This window comes from Pholcus phalangioides, unplaced genomic scaffold (assembly GCF_987345545.1).
Source record: "Pholcus phalangioides strain wild (caught in Gottingen) unplaced genomic scaffold, Ppha-v1.0 ptg000022l_1, whole genome shotgun sequence".
Taxonomy (NCBI): Eukaryota; Metazoa; Arthropoda; class Arachnida; order Araneae; family Pholcidae; genus Pholcus; species Pholcus phalangioides.
Genome location: NW_028301615.1, coordinates 36,496,957 through 36,511,844, shown reverse-complemented (window position 1 = coordinate 36,511,844; position 14,888 = coordinate 36,496,957). Strand labels below are relative to the sequence as shown.

The following is a 14,888-nucleotide window of genomic DNA, read 5'->3' as shown; positions in this document are numbered from 1 at the left end:
TTAATGAGACAAAGGTTCTTACCATCGCGCCCCTTTTCTCAAATTCAATGCTTATCCGAGTGCTTCAATAGCTCACCAGAGCTGTTTAACAAAAGGTATTTTCAAAAACCTTCGCCAGGGTCAGCAGCGCCCCTGAAAAAGGCTGGAGGCACACCAGGGTACCATGGTGCACAGCTTGAGAACCCCTGCCTTAGACCATGGCCTAATAGCCTGGAAAAAAACCTGCTTTAACTCATTAAGTAGTATAGATCAGTGTTTCTTAACCTTTTTCAGCCCATGGCCCCCTATGGATCACATTTTTTTCTCGTGGCCCCCCTCTACCCTCATCAAAGATTGAGATACTTTCTATTTTTTTATTATGAATGAAATTTTAATAAATCAGATCAATATAGCTAGGCACGGACTCAAATTATATGTTAAAAAACAGACCATGTAAAATACAGTACGATCCAACGAACACACACGATAAATCGACCCTCCCAACACATCAACCGTTGCTCTGGCGGCCCTCCATACTTAGCTGGAAGTAACAGCTTACATATGAAAATCATAGTACCAGATCCCATATAGTGCAGTGTGTCCCCCTCCCTCCATTGTAGACCCAAGGGTTAAGATGACCCTGGTTATATGAACGGATCTGATGAATTTTGAAAGTAGTAATATTTTTTTCAACCATGTTTGACTTTTAAAGCTTTTTTCTCTTCACAGCCCTCTATGACTCCCTTCACCACCTGTCGTGGATCACCTTTCTTCTGATTTTCTCCCGTGGACCCCTAGAATATCCCAGGACTGCAAGGGGGCCATATGGCCCCAGGTTGAGAACCACTGGTATAGATCACCAAAATCACTGCCAGGCACAGATTCAGGAAGATGTGTCAAAAGAGGCATTTTACGATAAGTAAAGGTCATCATATGACAATACATGCTGTATTTTACGGAACAGAACAATTATTCCCCTATATTATTTTTGTTTCTAGGCTCTACCCCTTTCCCCACTCTGGATCACTTAAGTGAGAGGCATAACCACAAGATTAAATAACCAATTTCCCTTAACCTTAAACTAATCATAGCATAAACCAATATCAAATTACTATTCAATTTCAACAACAAATTTTGAAGTAAAAAAAAATAATTCAGATGATATAATATATATAAAACTCAGCAAGTCCAGTGTCCACTTTGACCAGATACAAAATTTTTTACCAGAACCAAAATTCAAACTACGAGGGGGAAAAAATGTTTTTTTAAAGAAAATTTTCCAATACTGTGGACATTTTTCAAAAATTATAGAAGGATCTCTGGGACACCTATCACATTTTGTATATAATTTTTGAGAAAGCAAAAGTGTATTTGCATAGCCTATTTAGAATATTTGAAATATTTATCTCTTAGTTAACAATTTCTGTCCACTCTGTTTCGGGAAGTATTTGTGCAGTTCACAGGCAAAAAAATTAAAGAACATGTCAAACCTAAAGGATGTTAAAATATAAATTATCAACCCATTGTCTGTCAGAAATAAAAAGTTTTGATTTAAAGTAATTAAAAGTATATAGAAAATAAACTTTTCTATATACTATTTCCAAAAAAATCACGAAAAACCATCAAAACACAAAAAAGTAAAAAAAAAAAAAAAAAAAATTGGGATTTTTTTTCAGCATGCGTGTAAGAGATAAACTATTTCGTTATTTTATGGGGTTAAAAACAGCAGAAATAATTTTATTAATTTTTTTACATCAATATTTGTTTTTGTAACAAAGTAGACAAAATCCATGACTATCATAAAACCCAAAAAATAAAATATTATTACAAAATAAAAGTGAAAAATACTTATGAAATATTAAACCTGAAGTCATTAGCTATAATTTGAGATCAATTGTTATTTTGAAAATTTAACTCTGAATTTTTCATTTTAAAAATGCGGAATATACACTTTTTTTGGGAATGACCTGTTTACTGAAAAAGTACCATAAATTTTTTGAATAAATATTCAAGATATTATTTTCCATTATAGTCATGAATGGGAAAAAAAGTGAAAAATTCTGTCTAGCAGTGCACATGAAAAGTAGTAGTTATTAAGAATTAACAACTACTACTTTCCATGTGCACTCTACTAGACAAAAATGCAACAATATGTTTATGCGAAGGTTTAAACAACTGGCTGTTGCGAAGATATATTTTGGAAAGCGAGAAAACTCAACTGCCCCTGAGGGGAATCGAACCCAAGTCCTTCCACTTATCGGGTGAACGCCTTAGACTACAGAGGCACAGAATCTCTCAATCTTTCCTTGGAGCTCGTGTACACTGAAAGGGACCGCACATGGCTGGCCGGACCAGACTCAGGCCAAGCTCACAAATGCTGACACTGCCACCAGATGGCGACTTATACAAGGATGACGTCCCTCTCCCCTACCATACGAAGGTTTAAAAAATTGGCCGTTGCAAAGATATATTTTGGAAAGAGAGAAATTCAACTGCCCCTGCAGAAAATCGAACCCATGTCCTTTTACTTTATGGGTGAACGCCCTAGACCACTAGACTACAGAGGCACAGAATCTCTCAATCTTTCCTTGAAGCTCGTGTACACTGAAAGGGACCGTACATGGATGGCCGGACCAGACTCAGGCCAAGCTCACAAATGCTGATGCTGCCACCAGATGGCGACTTATACAAGGATGACGTCACTCTCAGCTACCATATGAAGGTGTAAACAACTGGCTGTTGCGAAGATATATTTTGGAAAGAGAGAAAATTCAACTGCCCCTGTGGGGAATCGAACCCATGTCCTTCCACTTTCCAACTGAACGCGCTAGACCACTAGACTTAAAGGGGCACAGAATCTCTCAATCTTTCCTTGGAGCTGGGGCATTCACCTGGAAAGTGAAAGGACGTGGGTTTGATTCCCAGCAGGGGCAGCTGAATTTTCTCTCTTTATTGTAGCGGAGAGTGATGCCATCCTTGAATATGCTTATGGTAATAACGTTTTTTTTCAGCTGCACATGACCCAGTCAAGTGTAGAAACGATTGATTACAGTTTGGAAAGGTGGCGACATTTCAGATAACACACAGTGCATATGGGTCATTCCCAAAAAAAAAGTGTTCATTCCACATATTTGAAATAAATTTAAAGTTTAATTTTCAAAATAACAATTGATCTCAAATTATAGCTAATGACTTCAGTTTAATATTTCATAAGTATTTTTTACTTTTATTTTGTAGTAATATTTTATTTTTTGGGTTTTATGACAAAGTCATGGATTTTGTCCACTCTGTTACAAATATTGATGTAAAAAAATAAATATAATTATTTCTACTGTTTTTATCCCTTAAAATAATTAAATAGCTTATTTCTTATACATGTAATCAAAACTTATTATTTCTGCCAGACAATGGATTGGTAATTTATAATTTAACATCTTAGTTTGAAGTGTTCTTGAAATTTTTTGCCTGTGAACTGCAAAAACGCTTCCTATAACAGAGTGGACATCATTTTAACAGATGGAACAACTTGGTAACAGAGTGCACAGAAATGTTCAACTGAGAGAAATATATTTCAAATATTCAAAATAGGCTATGCAAATGCACTTTTAATTTCTCAAAATTTGTATATAAAATGTGATAGGTGACCCAGAGACTCCTCTATAACCTTTGAAAAATGTCCACCATGATGAAACTCCAAAACATGCTCCCCCTCGTAATTTGTGAATTTTGGTCTGGTAAAATTTTTAAAATCTGGTCAAAGTGGGCACTGGACTTGCTCAGCTGTATATTATATCATCAGGATGATTTTCCTTTTACTCCAAAAATGTTTTGTTTATACTGAACAGTAATTTGATATGCTGGTATAAATCTCACATTAGGCAATCCAGAGTGGACGGGAGGGAAGAAATGGAACATGGAAACAAAAAAATATATAGGGAAATAATGATTCTGTCCCATAAAATGCAGAATGTATTGTCAAATAATGACCTTTACTCATAGTAAAATGCCCCTTTTGACACATCTCCCTGGATCTGTGCCTGAAAGTGATTTTTGACGATTTAGTCTGTCATAAAAATACATTTCCCAAATGACCAAAACAGAGTGAACATTTTAAAATGGGAAACATTTTGGGACACGAATAAAAAAAATAGTTTTTCATGAGAAATATTTTTTTTTTTCAAACTTTTACTGTTAGTTTTATTCATCTATGGCACATATATAAAACGTGATTAAACGGCACATAAATAAAAAGTTTTTGAAGTCTCTAACACTTTTTTTCAAGCTGGGACAGCCAGATTCCGAGGTTTTGCTACAAACGATGATTAAAAAAAAAAAAGAATTGGAAACCAATTAAGAAATGCCATATGACAGGGAATTAAATAAAGAACTAGGAAAAAAGATTAAAATTAAAACTAGAGTGCTTTGAAATTTTTTAAAAAAAATTACAAAGTCTCGGAAACGGTTTATACACTTTTTAGGAATGACCCATATGCATTTTCGTGGACTGTATGTTTATTTTCAATAGGCTAGCTAACTAGTTCTCACCAGAGACAGAGGATCGAGTCATATAAGTTCGCACCACTATGGAGTAACAATAATAACTATTTAATTCCTTAAAAACAGCTTAGAAACAATCATTAAGATGGGCGAACGGAGGCCCCATAAAGTATGTGTGTGTCTCTCAAGGAGAGAACCCAAACTTGACTTATTGAGGAGCGCGCTGTAAGAGAGAGAAGAAAAGACCGACCCTCCCCGGAGAGGTCGATCCCCCCACTTTCTCCCCCAAAGCGCCTTCCTACACCAGCACTTCCGATGTGCCGATGGCTTTGAAAGGGTCACAACTAAGATACAGTGAAACTCAAAAAAAGATTCACCCGAAATCCAGGGCTTGACAAATCAGAAAAAATTAGATGGCAGTCAAATTTTATGAAAGCCAAGCATGGGTTCTTTCAAAAGAAAGTGTCTTAAATATAATGATTTTTCCGAACTTGATGACCCCTGCCCATGTTGGGAAGCAGTTTATTATGAAATGAGAAAATTTTAAGCCATCCTTAGGTTCTGATCTAGCAATCACATAGGGACCAATACCAATTTTCTAGTTGCCACGGTGATTTTTCCGAACCAAAACACCCCTTCTTTGGATATAACAGTGGTTCGGGGGAGTTCACTAATGTATCTCATCAGGGGCAAAAACAAATTTCTCGGTGCTGCCCCCCTCCACCATGGTCTAAAAGTTGTTTAAAAGAAAAGGGATGAATGGAACACCCCCCTTGGTTCACTCCTTCGAACTGTTAAATCATTTCGCGCACAATATGATACGTTATAAAAACAATAGCAACTTGTGCAATAAAGACTACAAACAAATACATTTCAGAACGTAAATGAACACCTCTTGCAATCCTGATGTACCAAGAAGCAGTCATTATTAAAGCATAGTTATCCTGTGAGAACAGTGCATTAGAACTAAGATAGCAATATATATCAGTATTTTTCAATCTAGGATCACCGTTGGACCATAATTGCATGAATGACACATTTTGTGCTGTAGAATTAATTTGTTGCATTTTTTAATGACGTGCAAATAGAGATGCGAGGTGAGAATATTATCGGGGAATGAGAACATTCTGAGAATAATCTCCTGGATGTAAAAATTTGAGAATAATAGAGAATATTTATTTTCCTTTTAAAGAAATCTTTTTTACTGATTTCGTTTATATTATGAAATATAAATCAGTTTTCATTGCCTAAAACATTTAAAACAAAGCAATTTTTGATGTAATCACCCCTGATGACAACTTTTAGTTCGAGAACATTCTCAGAATATTCTCTTGGTCATGATGAGAAGTTTTAAAAGTTTGGTTACGAAGATTTTAGAAACCTTAAGATTAAAACCTAAAAATTATTTCAAAATTAGATAAATTTTCAGAAATTAGTTCAAAGCAAAGAGTAAAGGCAAAGTTGATTGATGAAGGGAGTTATTCTTATACAGTCGAATGTCATTTTAACGAATACCGTTATAGCTAAAATCTCGTTTTATTTATTCTCTCGAAATTTTGCTATAACGAAACAATATCTCCGGTCTCCTGGAGTTCGTTATAACGGGATTCAACTGTATAATCACCTTCATTCTAAGAAGATACAGAACTGTTGCTTTCTTCAATATACATACACTTAAATATTCTGCATCACTCATATTTCTTTAAAACTTACGCAATTCAGCCACGTTGGTTTAATTTTCTTGCTTTCAAACTTCAATATTCCCATCTTTTTGACGGGAAGAGAGACACGGGACAGAGAATATTCTCTCGAAAAACTACTATTATAAATTACTTGAGACTTTTCTCATCGAAAATAATATGAATTATTCTGAAGTTATTTACAGATATTATTTATTATATGTTACGACATACATTCTTGAGAATACTCTCTGGAAGGACTTATATAATTGGAGAATATTTCAGAATGTTCTGAAGGACTATTATTATTAACTTGAGAATAATTCTTATTATTTTCGATAATATTTCCCAATAATTTATAGATGTAATCCTTTCCGAGAATATTCTGAAGGATATTACATACAGTCGAATCCTGTTATAACAAACTCAGAGACCGGAGAAATCACTTCGTTATAAAGGAATTTCAGGTTACATTGCATTGTTCCTAAGTAAACTTTTCTGGGAGATTAGAAAAGTGTTTTGTTAAATCGTGTTTTGTTAAATCGTGATTTTCGCTCTAACGGTATTCATTAAAACAGGATTTGACTGTATAACTATATTATGCAGGAGAATATTCTCATTAAGAACTTCTAAGAATATTCTCAAATTATTTATAATAGAAATTCGCCCTTGATCAGATTTGTCGAGAATATTATATTCCCCCTAAAGATTATTCTTGAGAATTTCACATCTCTATGTGCCAATTATAAAAAATACAAAGTTTCGGATTTTGTGGGGTGGGGATGGCAGCCATGGCACACATATAGCTGCAACAGGGCCTCGGCTAGGATCTTGGGCCCACCCGGATCAGATTTTCCACGGGGCTTTACTGTGGTAAATTTAAAGTATGATAAGCATATCTGACCTATGCCCTGGCAGCTTCACTCCTCTGACGGCCCTGTGGGCGGGGAAATAGACCTCCTGATGTTACAAGAGGTCTGCGGTGTATTGATCTCAATTACATGGAGTTCACAACATGGAAAATGATGGGGGGAAACATTTCTATAAACTATGGCGAAACCTTAGCATCAATCAACAAATAAATTGATATTTTCTCAAAGTTATGTTTTTGAAAATTTCATGCTAATAATATCCTCGTTTCGTAAAGATTTAAAAAAAGAATTTCCCAGTTAGTTAGCGGCAAGATCTTTCTCAAGGTCTTCCATAACAAGACTTGTTTTCATTGGCACTGATCATGATCTTTGACAGAGTGGTTATGAAGACAACAATCGAAGGGTGCTCCCAGATGAATGATGACTTTTCCCGGTGCTCGGGGCAAGATTTTACTCGCCTACAGGTTAAATGATTTAAATAAGGGAATATATAATATTGCTTATATGTCATCAACACCATACTTTCGATCTTGAAACTGTTTCATCCGATCGTATATTTTTAATGGACTCGGAAAAGTCTATTGGGAGAAAAAAAACAGGATATTATAATTTTTATGTGCAAGAAATCCAAATACAACCTCTTTTCCGGGACTCAAATATACCTCGGCACGGAAATACACTATTACCTAGAAAAACTGATAGTCTCATCACATATAGTAAACAAATGCTTCCGGGAATAATCACTAGAGGTTTTCGTCCGCTGGACATTATGGAGTCAGCAAATAATACCTGAGAGTTTGCGGATCCCGTTCATCAGCTGACTTCTTCCGCAAACCTTATAATGTTTACGGACAGTAAATATTTACGGAATTGTTGCTGGGATTATTATAATTCGTAGGGAGCCATAACTAATGGCACCCGGATGTCGAGTTTGTGTGGCTTCTAGCGTCATCTGTTATCCGCGATATATTCGGGTAATAAATATTAATATTAAATCAGACGAGATCTTTGCTTATGAAAAAATTTATTTCGTATAGTTAGATTGAAACCCAGAAATACAAGTAATTATTGGGCTCTTAATTAGGAGTCCATTGCATTTGAAATCGATTAGGCTGCTCTTGAAATATCAGGATGCGTTCATGCATTGATCGAATTAAATGACTTCTTTTGAAATAAATAATTATATTTTGTTCAGAAAGTACTTTTGATTGGCTGAAAAATCCCGTATATTCGCTCGTCTTGCTTTCTGTGAAAAATCTTTTAAATCTCTTTGTGACATTAATAATATATTTAGAAAAACTTAAAAGACACAGATTCTTGAAAATATGCAGTAGTTTTTGATTTTTTTCCCAAAATCAAAGCAATTGATTATGTTTTCCTGTATAATTCTTGAATAAATATGGTCAGAGTAATCTAACGTGAATGGCAAAACACTACAGCAAATGCTGCCATCTATTTGAGAATTGGACAACTTCAAAACAAACAATGAAATTGGACTCATGCTGTTACCTATTATTCAAAAAGAAAAACCATCGAGTAGTGATATTTTAAAACTATAGATGGCAGCAAATTCGAGATCTATGCAGGAAATACGATCAGCTAAATCAACTTGAATATTATGATAGACCAATAAGAAAACTGGAGACAGTTTCAACTTGGGCATGCCCAGACGACAGCTTACGCATACTGCCCAATCAAATAACGAATAACAGAAACCATTCGAATGACATCAATTTTTTGATTGATCCATTCTGTTCTCGGGTGCGTAAGCACTGAATACTGTTGCAATCGTTGTTTGTTGTTTTTTTACTTCTTCTTCTGGGTCCCTTCTCATCAGCCATTGCAATGTAATATTATGTCTGCTCATCTTGATGGAAACGTTGATTCCGAATTCAATACCTTGATTGTTAAATGTTCCACTGAAATTGCCGAGAAAGTGAGTTTGTTTCCTAATCGATCAATTAATTAATTCGAAATCGTGTCCACAAGCAAGGTCGTGCTGTTGTTGTTGCGACAGCCTAGGTTGTACGTGCCCACTCGATTGTAGTTGTAGGAAACGGAACACTTGTGTGTCACGGGTGACTAGTCTTTTCCGGAACGTGTCACCTAAACAAAAGAGTCGTAATGAGTCATTTTTTTTGTTTATTGATTCTATAATTAACGTGTGTTGATCGCTTTTAAATCTAAATCACCGAAAACTCCCTCCCCGCCCCCCACTTCATTGAAACGAGTGGGTTAGGTATAAAACGTAGTCGAGGCTTACTTGAATTATTCGGAACGGGAAAAAAAAAAATTTCCAGTTTTTGTATCCTTTGTCGGATTTCTAGCTGCAGTTTGATTAACTTGCCAACTCTTCCTCAGCCGTTTAAGTCCGGGTTCGATTTCCTGTTTAGGTACTGGTGTAATTCAGGAGAGGTTCTTAACCGTTTTCAGCAAGGACCCAAAAACAACAACAAGGCCAACTTTGTGATGTGTGGGACTGGTTTTTTTTTGCATGTACCAGGTACCCAGTGCATTTGTACCAGGGTTTAACCTAAGGTAGCATTTTTCGCAAAATGCGAAGGAAAATCATAGAATGTGAAAGAAGTAGTTGCCGCTTTCACAAAAATGCATACAGGAGGTACGAAACGAGTAGGCATCCAACCATCTATCATAAGCGTTTTGCTTTTCTCCTTATTTTCACTTTTTTTGCGGAAGGAAGTTTTTACCTAGCTTAAACCCTGTCCTTCAAAGGCTACTATTATAAATTACTAGAGAATATTCTTATCGAAAATAATGATTATTCTCAAGTTATTTATTGAGGTTATTTATTATATATATTCTTGATAATACTCTCTGGAAAGATTTTGGTAACTTAAGAATATTCTCATCGAGGAGAATATTCTCAGGAAGGACTATAGTGTTAATAACTTCAGAATAATTCTTATTATTTTCTATAAGAATATTCCCCAGTAATTCATGAAAGTAGTCCTTCCGGAGAATATTCTCGAATATATCTCTAATTTTATAGGCCTATGTTCTAGACTTAGTTGAAAAATTCAAAATTGCAAATTATAATTAATATTCCTGTTTTAATTATTGTAATAAATTAATGCTTAAAAATAAAGCATTGCAATAATCAAAAAAGTTAAGTTTTTAATCATCTTATAACCTTGTGTTCAAAACATTATCGAAAAGCATTCATGTAGGTTTTTGACGGTTTAAATCAGTTTTGACACTTGTCATGTCAAAAACCCAATCCTGGTCAAGATCTGCTGTTCAAGGTTCAAGATTCTGTGGCTGAATGAACGCCAGAACTTTGCATCTAGACTTATCCTGTTGCCGAGATCTCTTCCAGCCCGGCTTTGCGGCAGAGTCCGGAACACTTTATTTTGTGTAAAAAAAAAACTATAACATAGAAGATTTATGCGCATATTTCCCCCCCCCCCCGAAAATTGGTTACTGTCACGATTAACAAATTTTGTGGTGGTTACAGACGAGATGGAGTTGGAGAAACGTTTCTGGGTTACATTAAGACTGAGAATGTACACATATTAGGATAACATAAGTGGGCCCGTGATACATTTTCAGATCACTGAAGTAGGTATCAAAGATCGCTTACTTATTCAAAGATCACTTAAGTAGCCTGTGGCACATTTTCAGATCACTTAAGTAACCCGCGACACATTTTCAGATCACTTAAGTAACCCGCGACACAGTTCCAGAACACGTTTAAGATCTGCGGCACATTTAGAGATTCCTTGAGTGCCATGTGGCACAATTTTAGAGCACTTAAGCACCCCCCATCCCCTCAGTGCAGGTCTACATCACTCAAGTTAATAAAATAGGCCAATGGGGCACCTCCGTAGAAATTATATACCACAAAGGGCTCTGCGAGTCAAAAAAGGTTGAGAACCGCTGCTTTACAGCAAAGGATGTATAACCTCTGTCCCAATAAAAAGTATCAATGCACAAACACTATAAATACCAAGGCTGACCATATTTCCTTCATGAAAATACAAGTTATTGCTGAAAAGTTGCCAACTGCAAGTAAAGTTTACAGCTAGAAAATTTTTCAAAGGCAATTAGAAATGGCCAAAAAAATCGTCGAAAATGCAAGGGAAAATGTGATCCACCAAAAAGAAACGTAGGCCTACCGTAGACTCTCGCTAATCGAGCACATATCGAACCAGATTGTTGAAATCACCAGATTACTGAAAATTCATTGAAATCATACAAACTTCTGCACACAGACTTACAGTGACATGATTTTTTTTTTCTATGCATAAAAAACGCCGGATTACGACTGGCAGATTATCGAGAGTCTGCTGTACATGTTTAACAAATGTGTGAGATGAATGTATTTACTTGACCAGGGCTTGACAAATCCCAGATTGCCATGAGGACTAAACAATTAGTACTGGCGCCTAAAATTTTCAATGTGTGATCTCTAGCTTGGACAAAAAATTTGAGCTTGCCTCCTGGAATATTTGGTTGGTGCCTAGATTTTTTATTATCAACCCTCATCATAGGAGTCATAATTATCATAATATAATTGCTGTAATTAAGTCTAAGTCATTACAATAATCTTAATTTTTGATTAAAAAAACAAACAAAAACTAAGTCCTGTTGAATATATATACCAGTTTCTGGCAGAAATACTACTATTACTAAACCACACATGTGCACCGCTTCCATATTTCTCTGCGGAACTTCTAATGCATTGGTGCATGTTGGAATGAGCTTGTCTGTGTTGTGAACCTAATGTGAAGTTTGTTTCTATGTAATGTTTGTCATGGTGCTGCCATCTATTTTTTCGAAGTATGAGTGAAGAATAATGATTGAGAAAATTTGTGCTGTTGTGAGCCTGTTGCTCTCTGTGGAGGAAATTTTTAATGGGGAGATCAGCTCGCATTTGCGCCTTGAAGTTGAGAACCACAGAAAAACACCTTCAGCCGACGACCGCTGTGGGGTCCTCCTGAGAGCATGGGTGTAATTTCTGCGACCATAGTTCAACGTTTTTTTTATCTTGCTAACTGGCTTTATATTTGGCCGACCGATAAAGAGTAACAATGGTCACTAGCAAGGCATGACCATCTTCTACAATTGACTTTCCTTTTGTAACGCTTTATAGTTTTTGAAATAACTTCCATTCTAATCTCAACCCTCTGAAACAAATGGAATCTCTTGTCTTAACAATATTCCAAGATTTCTCAACGATTAAGATTATACTTAGACTGTGCAACTGCAATAGACTTCTGATGACTTGTTTCATAACACCAAAAGAAGCTGTGCGTATAGTGAAGCAACCAAGAGGTATGGAAGTGACTTGCGATAAAACATTTGTATTGTTTTGTTCTACACCGCACGCACTTGAGAAGTGAGACAAAGAAGAGAAAGAGGCCACCCATTATAGTTATAGAATTTTAGAATTTTTTAACTTGGAATGAAAGATTTGGGTATTTGTCGTTTTGTAATTGTTTCTGTTTAAAACAAAGTTTTCTTTTGTATTTGTGTAAAATGCTTATTTGTACATGAATATTCCATTTCATTTGATGTCTTTTCCACTAGTTTTTTCATGAAGCTATCGATTTGCTTTGTGGTCGCCGAGCTTTAAATTACGAGAGTTATTCGAGTTATTGGACTCTTACCGAGTGGTGGGATCTCATCGATGCTAGTCAACTTATTCTGAAAGGATACAAGTCTTCTAATTCTGATGTAAGTAAAAAAAAAGTTTGATTTTTTTCCCTTTCTAGAATGAACACTTACAAAAAAAAATTTCCCCCTAACCCTGCGCATATTCAAATGAATGAATGTTAATTAAATTTGATTTTTTTTGTCACTTTTTATGCAGTTTGATGCAGTGATTTCTTCTTTGCCTCCCAAGTATCAAGATATTGTTACCCGTTGTCTGAAAGTGAGATCGGATGATATAGAAAGTGCATTGCTTGAGAAAACTCATGAGGTGTCTCCAGCTTTCTTGAAAGACTTCGATTGGAAACTAAAAGTATGTGACACTTGTTTTGCAATAAGTAAAAGACTTTCGAGACTCTCTCCCCTATCTTTTTTTGGCATAAACTCGCTATAAGGACTTCCTTTTTTTTTCTTCCTTTCAAACTGAGCACGACTCTGGTCTTTTGCCTGTGTGTACCTAATAGTATGTATATATAGTGTTTTGTGTGGATTTTAGTGTTGCCATCTATTTTTCAAACTAGGGGTGAAGTGTAATGATTGAATATTTGTACCACTGTGGGTTTTTTGCTCTCTGTGGCAAGACTTATTAATATGAGGATTGACTTATTATTGCAACTCCGTAATTTTTAAGGATGGCTGCACTCAACTACAGAGTTATAGAAGATACTCTAAATCGTGGTGCAGAACTTCTGGCCCGTCAGCGTGTTCCAAGTACCTATGTGTGTTCCATCCATGAGTGCAGCTTTTAAGGTGCAGCGTTAGAAAAGTATCAATATATATTACTACTAAATCAGACATGCATCTCGTCCATCTGCGGAACTTTGGATGAATTGGTACATGTTGGAATGTGTGTGTATGTATAGTGAACCTTCCATGAAGTTTGTTTCTGTGTAATGCTTGTTATGTGCAGTTCTGCCATCTCCAATAAACTTTTTAAACTATCAGTTTTTTCTCAACTCAGTGAGTGTAGTGTAATGAATAATTGTAAGCCTGTTGTTCCTGCAGCGAGACTTTTTAACAGGGAGATCAGCTTGCATTCGCACCCCGAAGTTGGGAACCGCAAAAAAATCAACTTCAGCCGACCACCACTGCATCGACGGTGGGGTTTGAACCCGGATTCCCACAATGCGAATCCATCACTATGACCACTCTACCACCACAGTGGCAATAATCAATTTTTCCGGTATTCTGAAATTCACTGCCCTTTTACCGAATTGGTAAAACCAAAGTTCAACGTTAAAGTTATCAATATATATTACGAAATACATACCTAGGCTGATTATACTTCATAAAGTTTTTGGATCTGTAAGGGATACCTCCAAAAAAATCTGTCAACTGGGCAGGTAAAGGTGGCAACTACAAAAAAAAAATTGTTAAAGGCAACTAAAGTTGCTAACTGCCTATAAAATTGCTGAAAAATTGCCAACGGCCAAAAATACAGGGCTATTGCAAGTTGGAATGTGTAAAAATGCAGTTCACAAAATTGTTTATAAAGAAATGTAAATGTTTGACAAATATGGAAAATGAGTATATTTATATGACTATAATTATGACTGTCATGATTATAACATAATTCATTTTTGATTTTAAATTCATGTGTGCCTCTAAAAATAGAGGAGGAGGGGGGGGGGGAGACGCAGAAATTTTGTAAAAAGTCAGGATGGCCAAAATTACTGGAATGTTCTGTAAAATTCAGGTCATTTGATCACCATATGTATAGAGGCTGATCTTCTGGACCGCTTCTGAAATTATAGAATTTTTGATTGAATATTTTACTGGATTTGAAAAAAGGTTTTTTTTTTGTTATTAACAGTTATGTTTGGCCAGTGATAAGATGTCGCTGTTGAATGAACCACGACTTATCCTCGATTTTAATGTCCAGAAAGGATGTAAAGATGAAGTGATTTCTCTTGATTTGAATAAGCAAGAAGTCAAGACCTTAATCAGTGCACTTTCTGAAGCTACCAAAGTAAGTGATATTAATTTCAACCCTCAATAATAATGATTCATCAAGCGTGTACTTGTATTTCTATAAATTTTCAGACCTGCCAACTCTCTGGATTTGGTTCAACAATGCCAGATTTTTTAAACCTTTATAGGGTTTCTGGGTTTTAATTATATAGCTGATTTTCATAAAGAGGAAAAAAATCGAAAATTTTTTAAAAATCTATTTTTTGGGTTAAATTAT

The 14,888-nt window shown here is 35.6% G+C and overlaps 2 protein-coding genes across 4 annotated transcripts in view; one reads left to right on the top strand and one right to left on the bottom strand.

The window, feature by feature from the left end:
• Positions 1-7,943, bottom strand: part of LOC149070280 (uncharacterized) — a 28,478-nt gene extending 20,535 nt beyond the window's left edge. The window contains exon 1 of the mRNA XM_089250188.1: positions 7,817-7,943. The gene's annotated coding sequence lies outside the window, so the exon portion shown is untranslated. The remainder of the gene's footprint in view (positions 1-7,816) is intronic.
• Positions 7,944-8,628: 685 nt separating this feature from the next.
• The window catches only part of LOC149070278 (COMM domain-containing protein 8), a 39,718-nt gene continuing 33,458 nt past the window's right edge, over positions 8,629-14,888 (top strand). The window contains exons 1-4 of one of the 3 annotated variants that reach the window (XM_089249998.1): positions 8,629-8,963; positions 12,578-12,724; positions 12,861-13,013; positions 14,514-14,669. In XM_089249998.1, the coding sequence (XP_089106124.1) occupies positions 8,883-8,963; positions 12,578-12,724; positions 12,861-13,013; positions 14,514-14,669 (537 nt within the window). In that variant the 5' untranslated portion in view covers positions 8,629-8,882. Of the gene's footprint in view, positions 8,964-12,577; positions 12,725-12,860; positions 13,014-14,513; positions 14,670-14,888 lie in introns of those variants that run through there. The other 2 variants (XM_089249997.1, XM_089249994.1) reach the window with 2 other exon arrangements.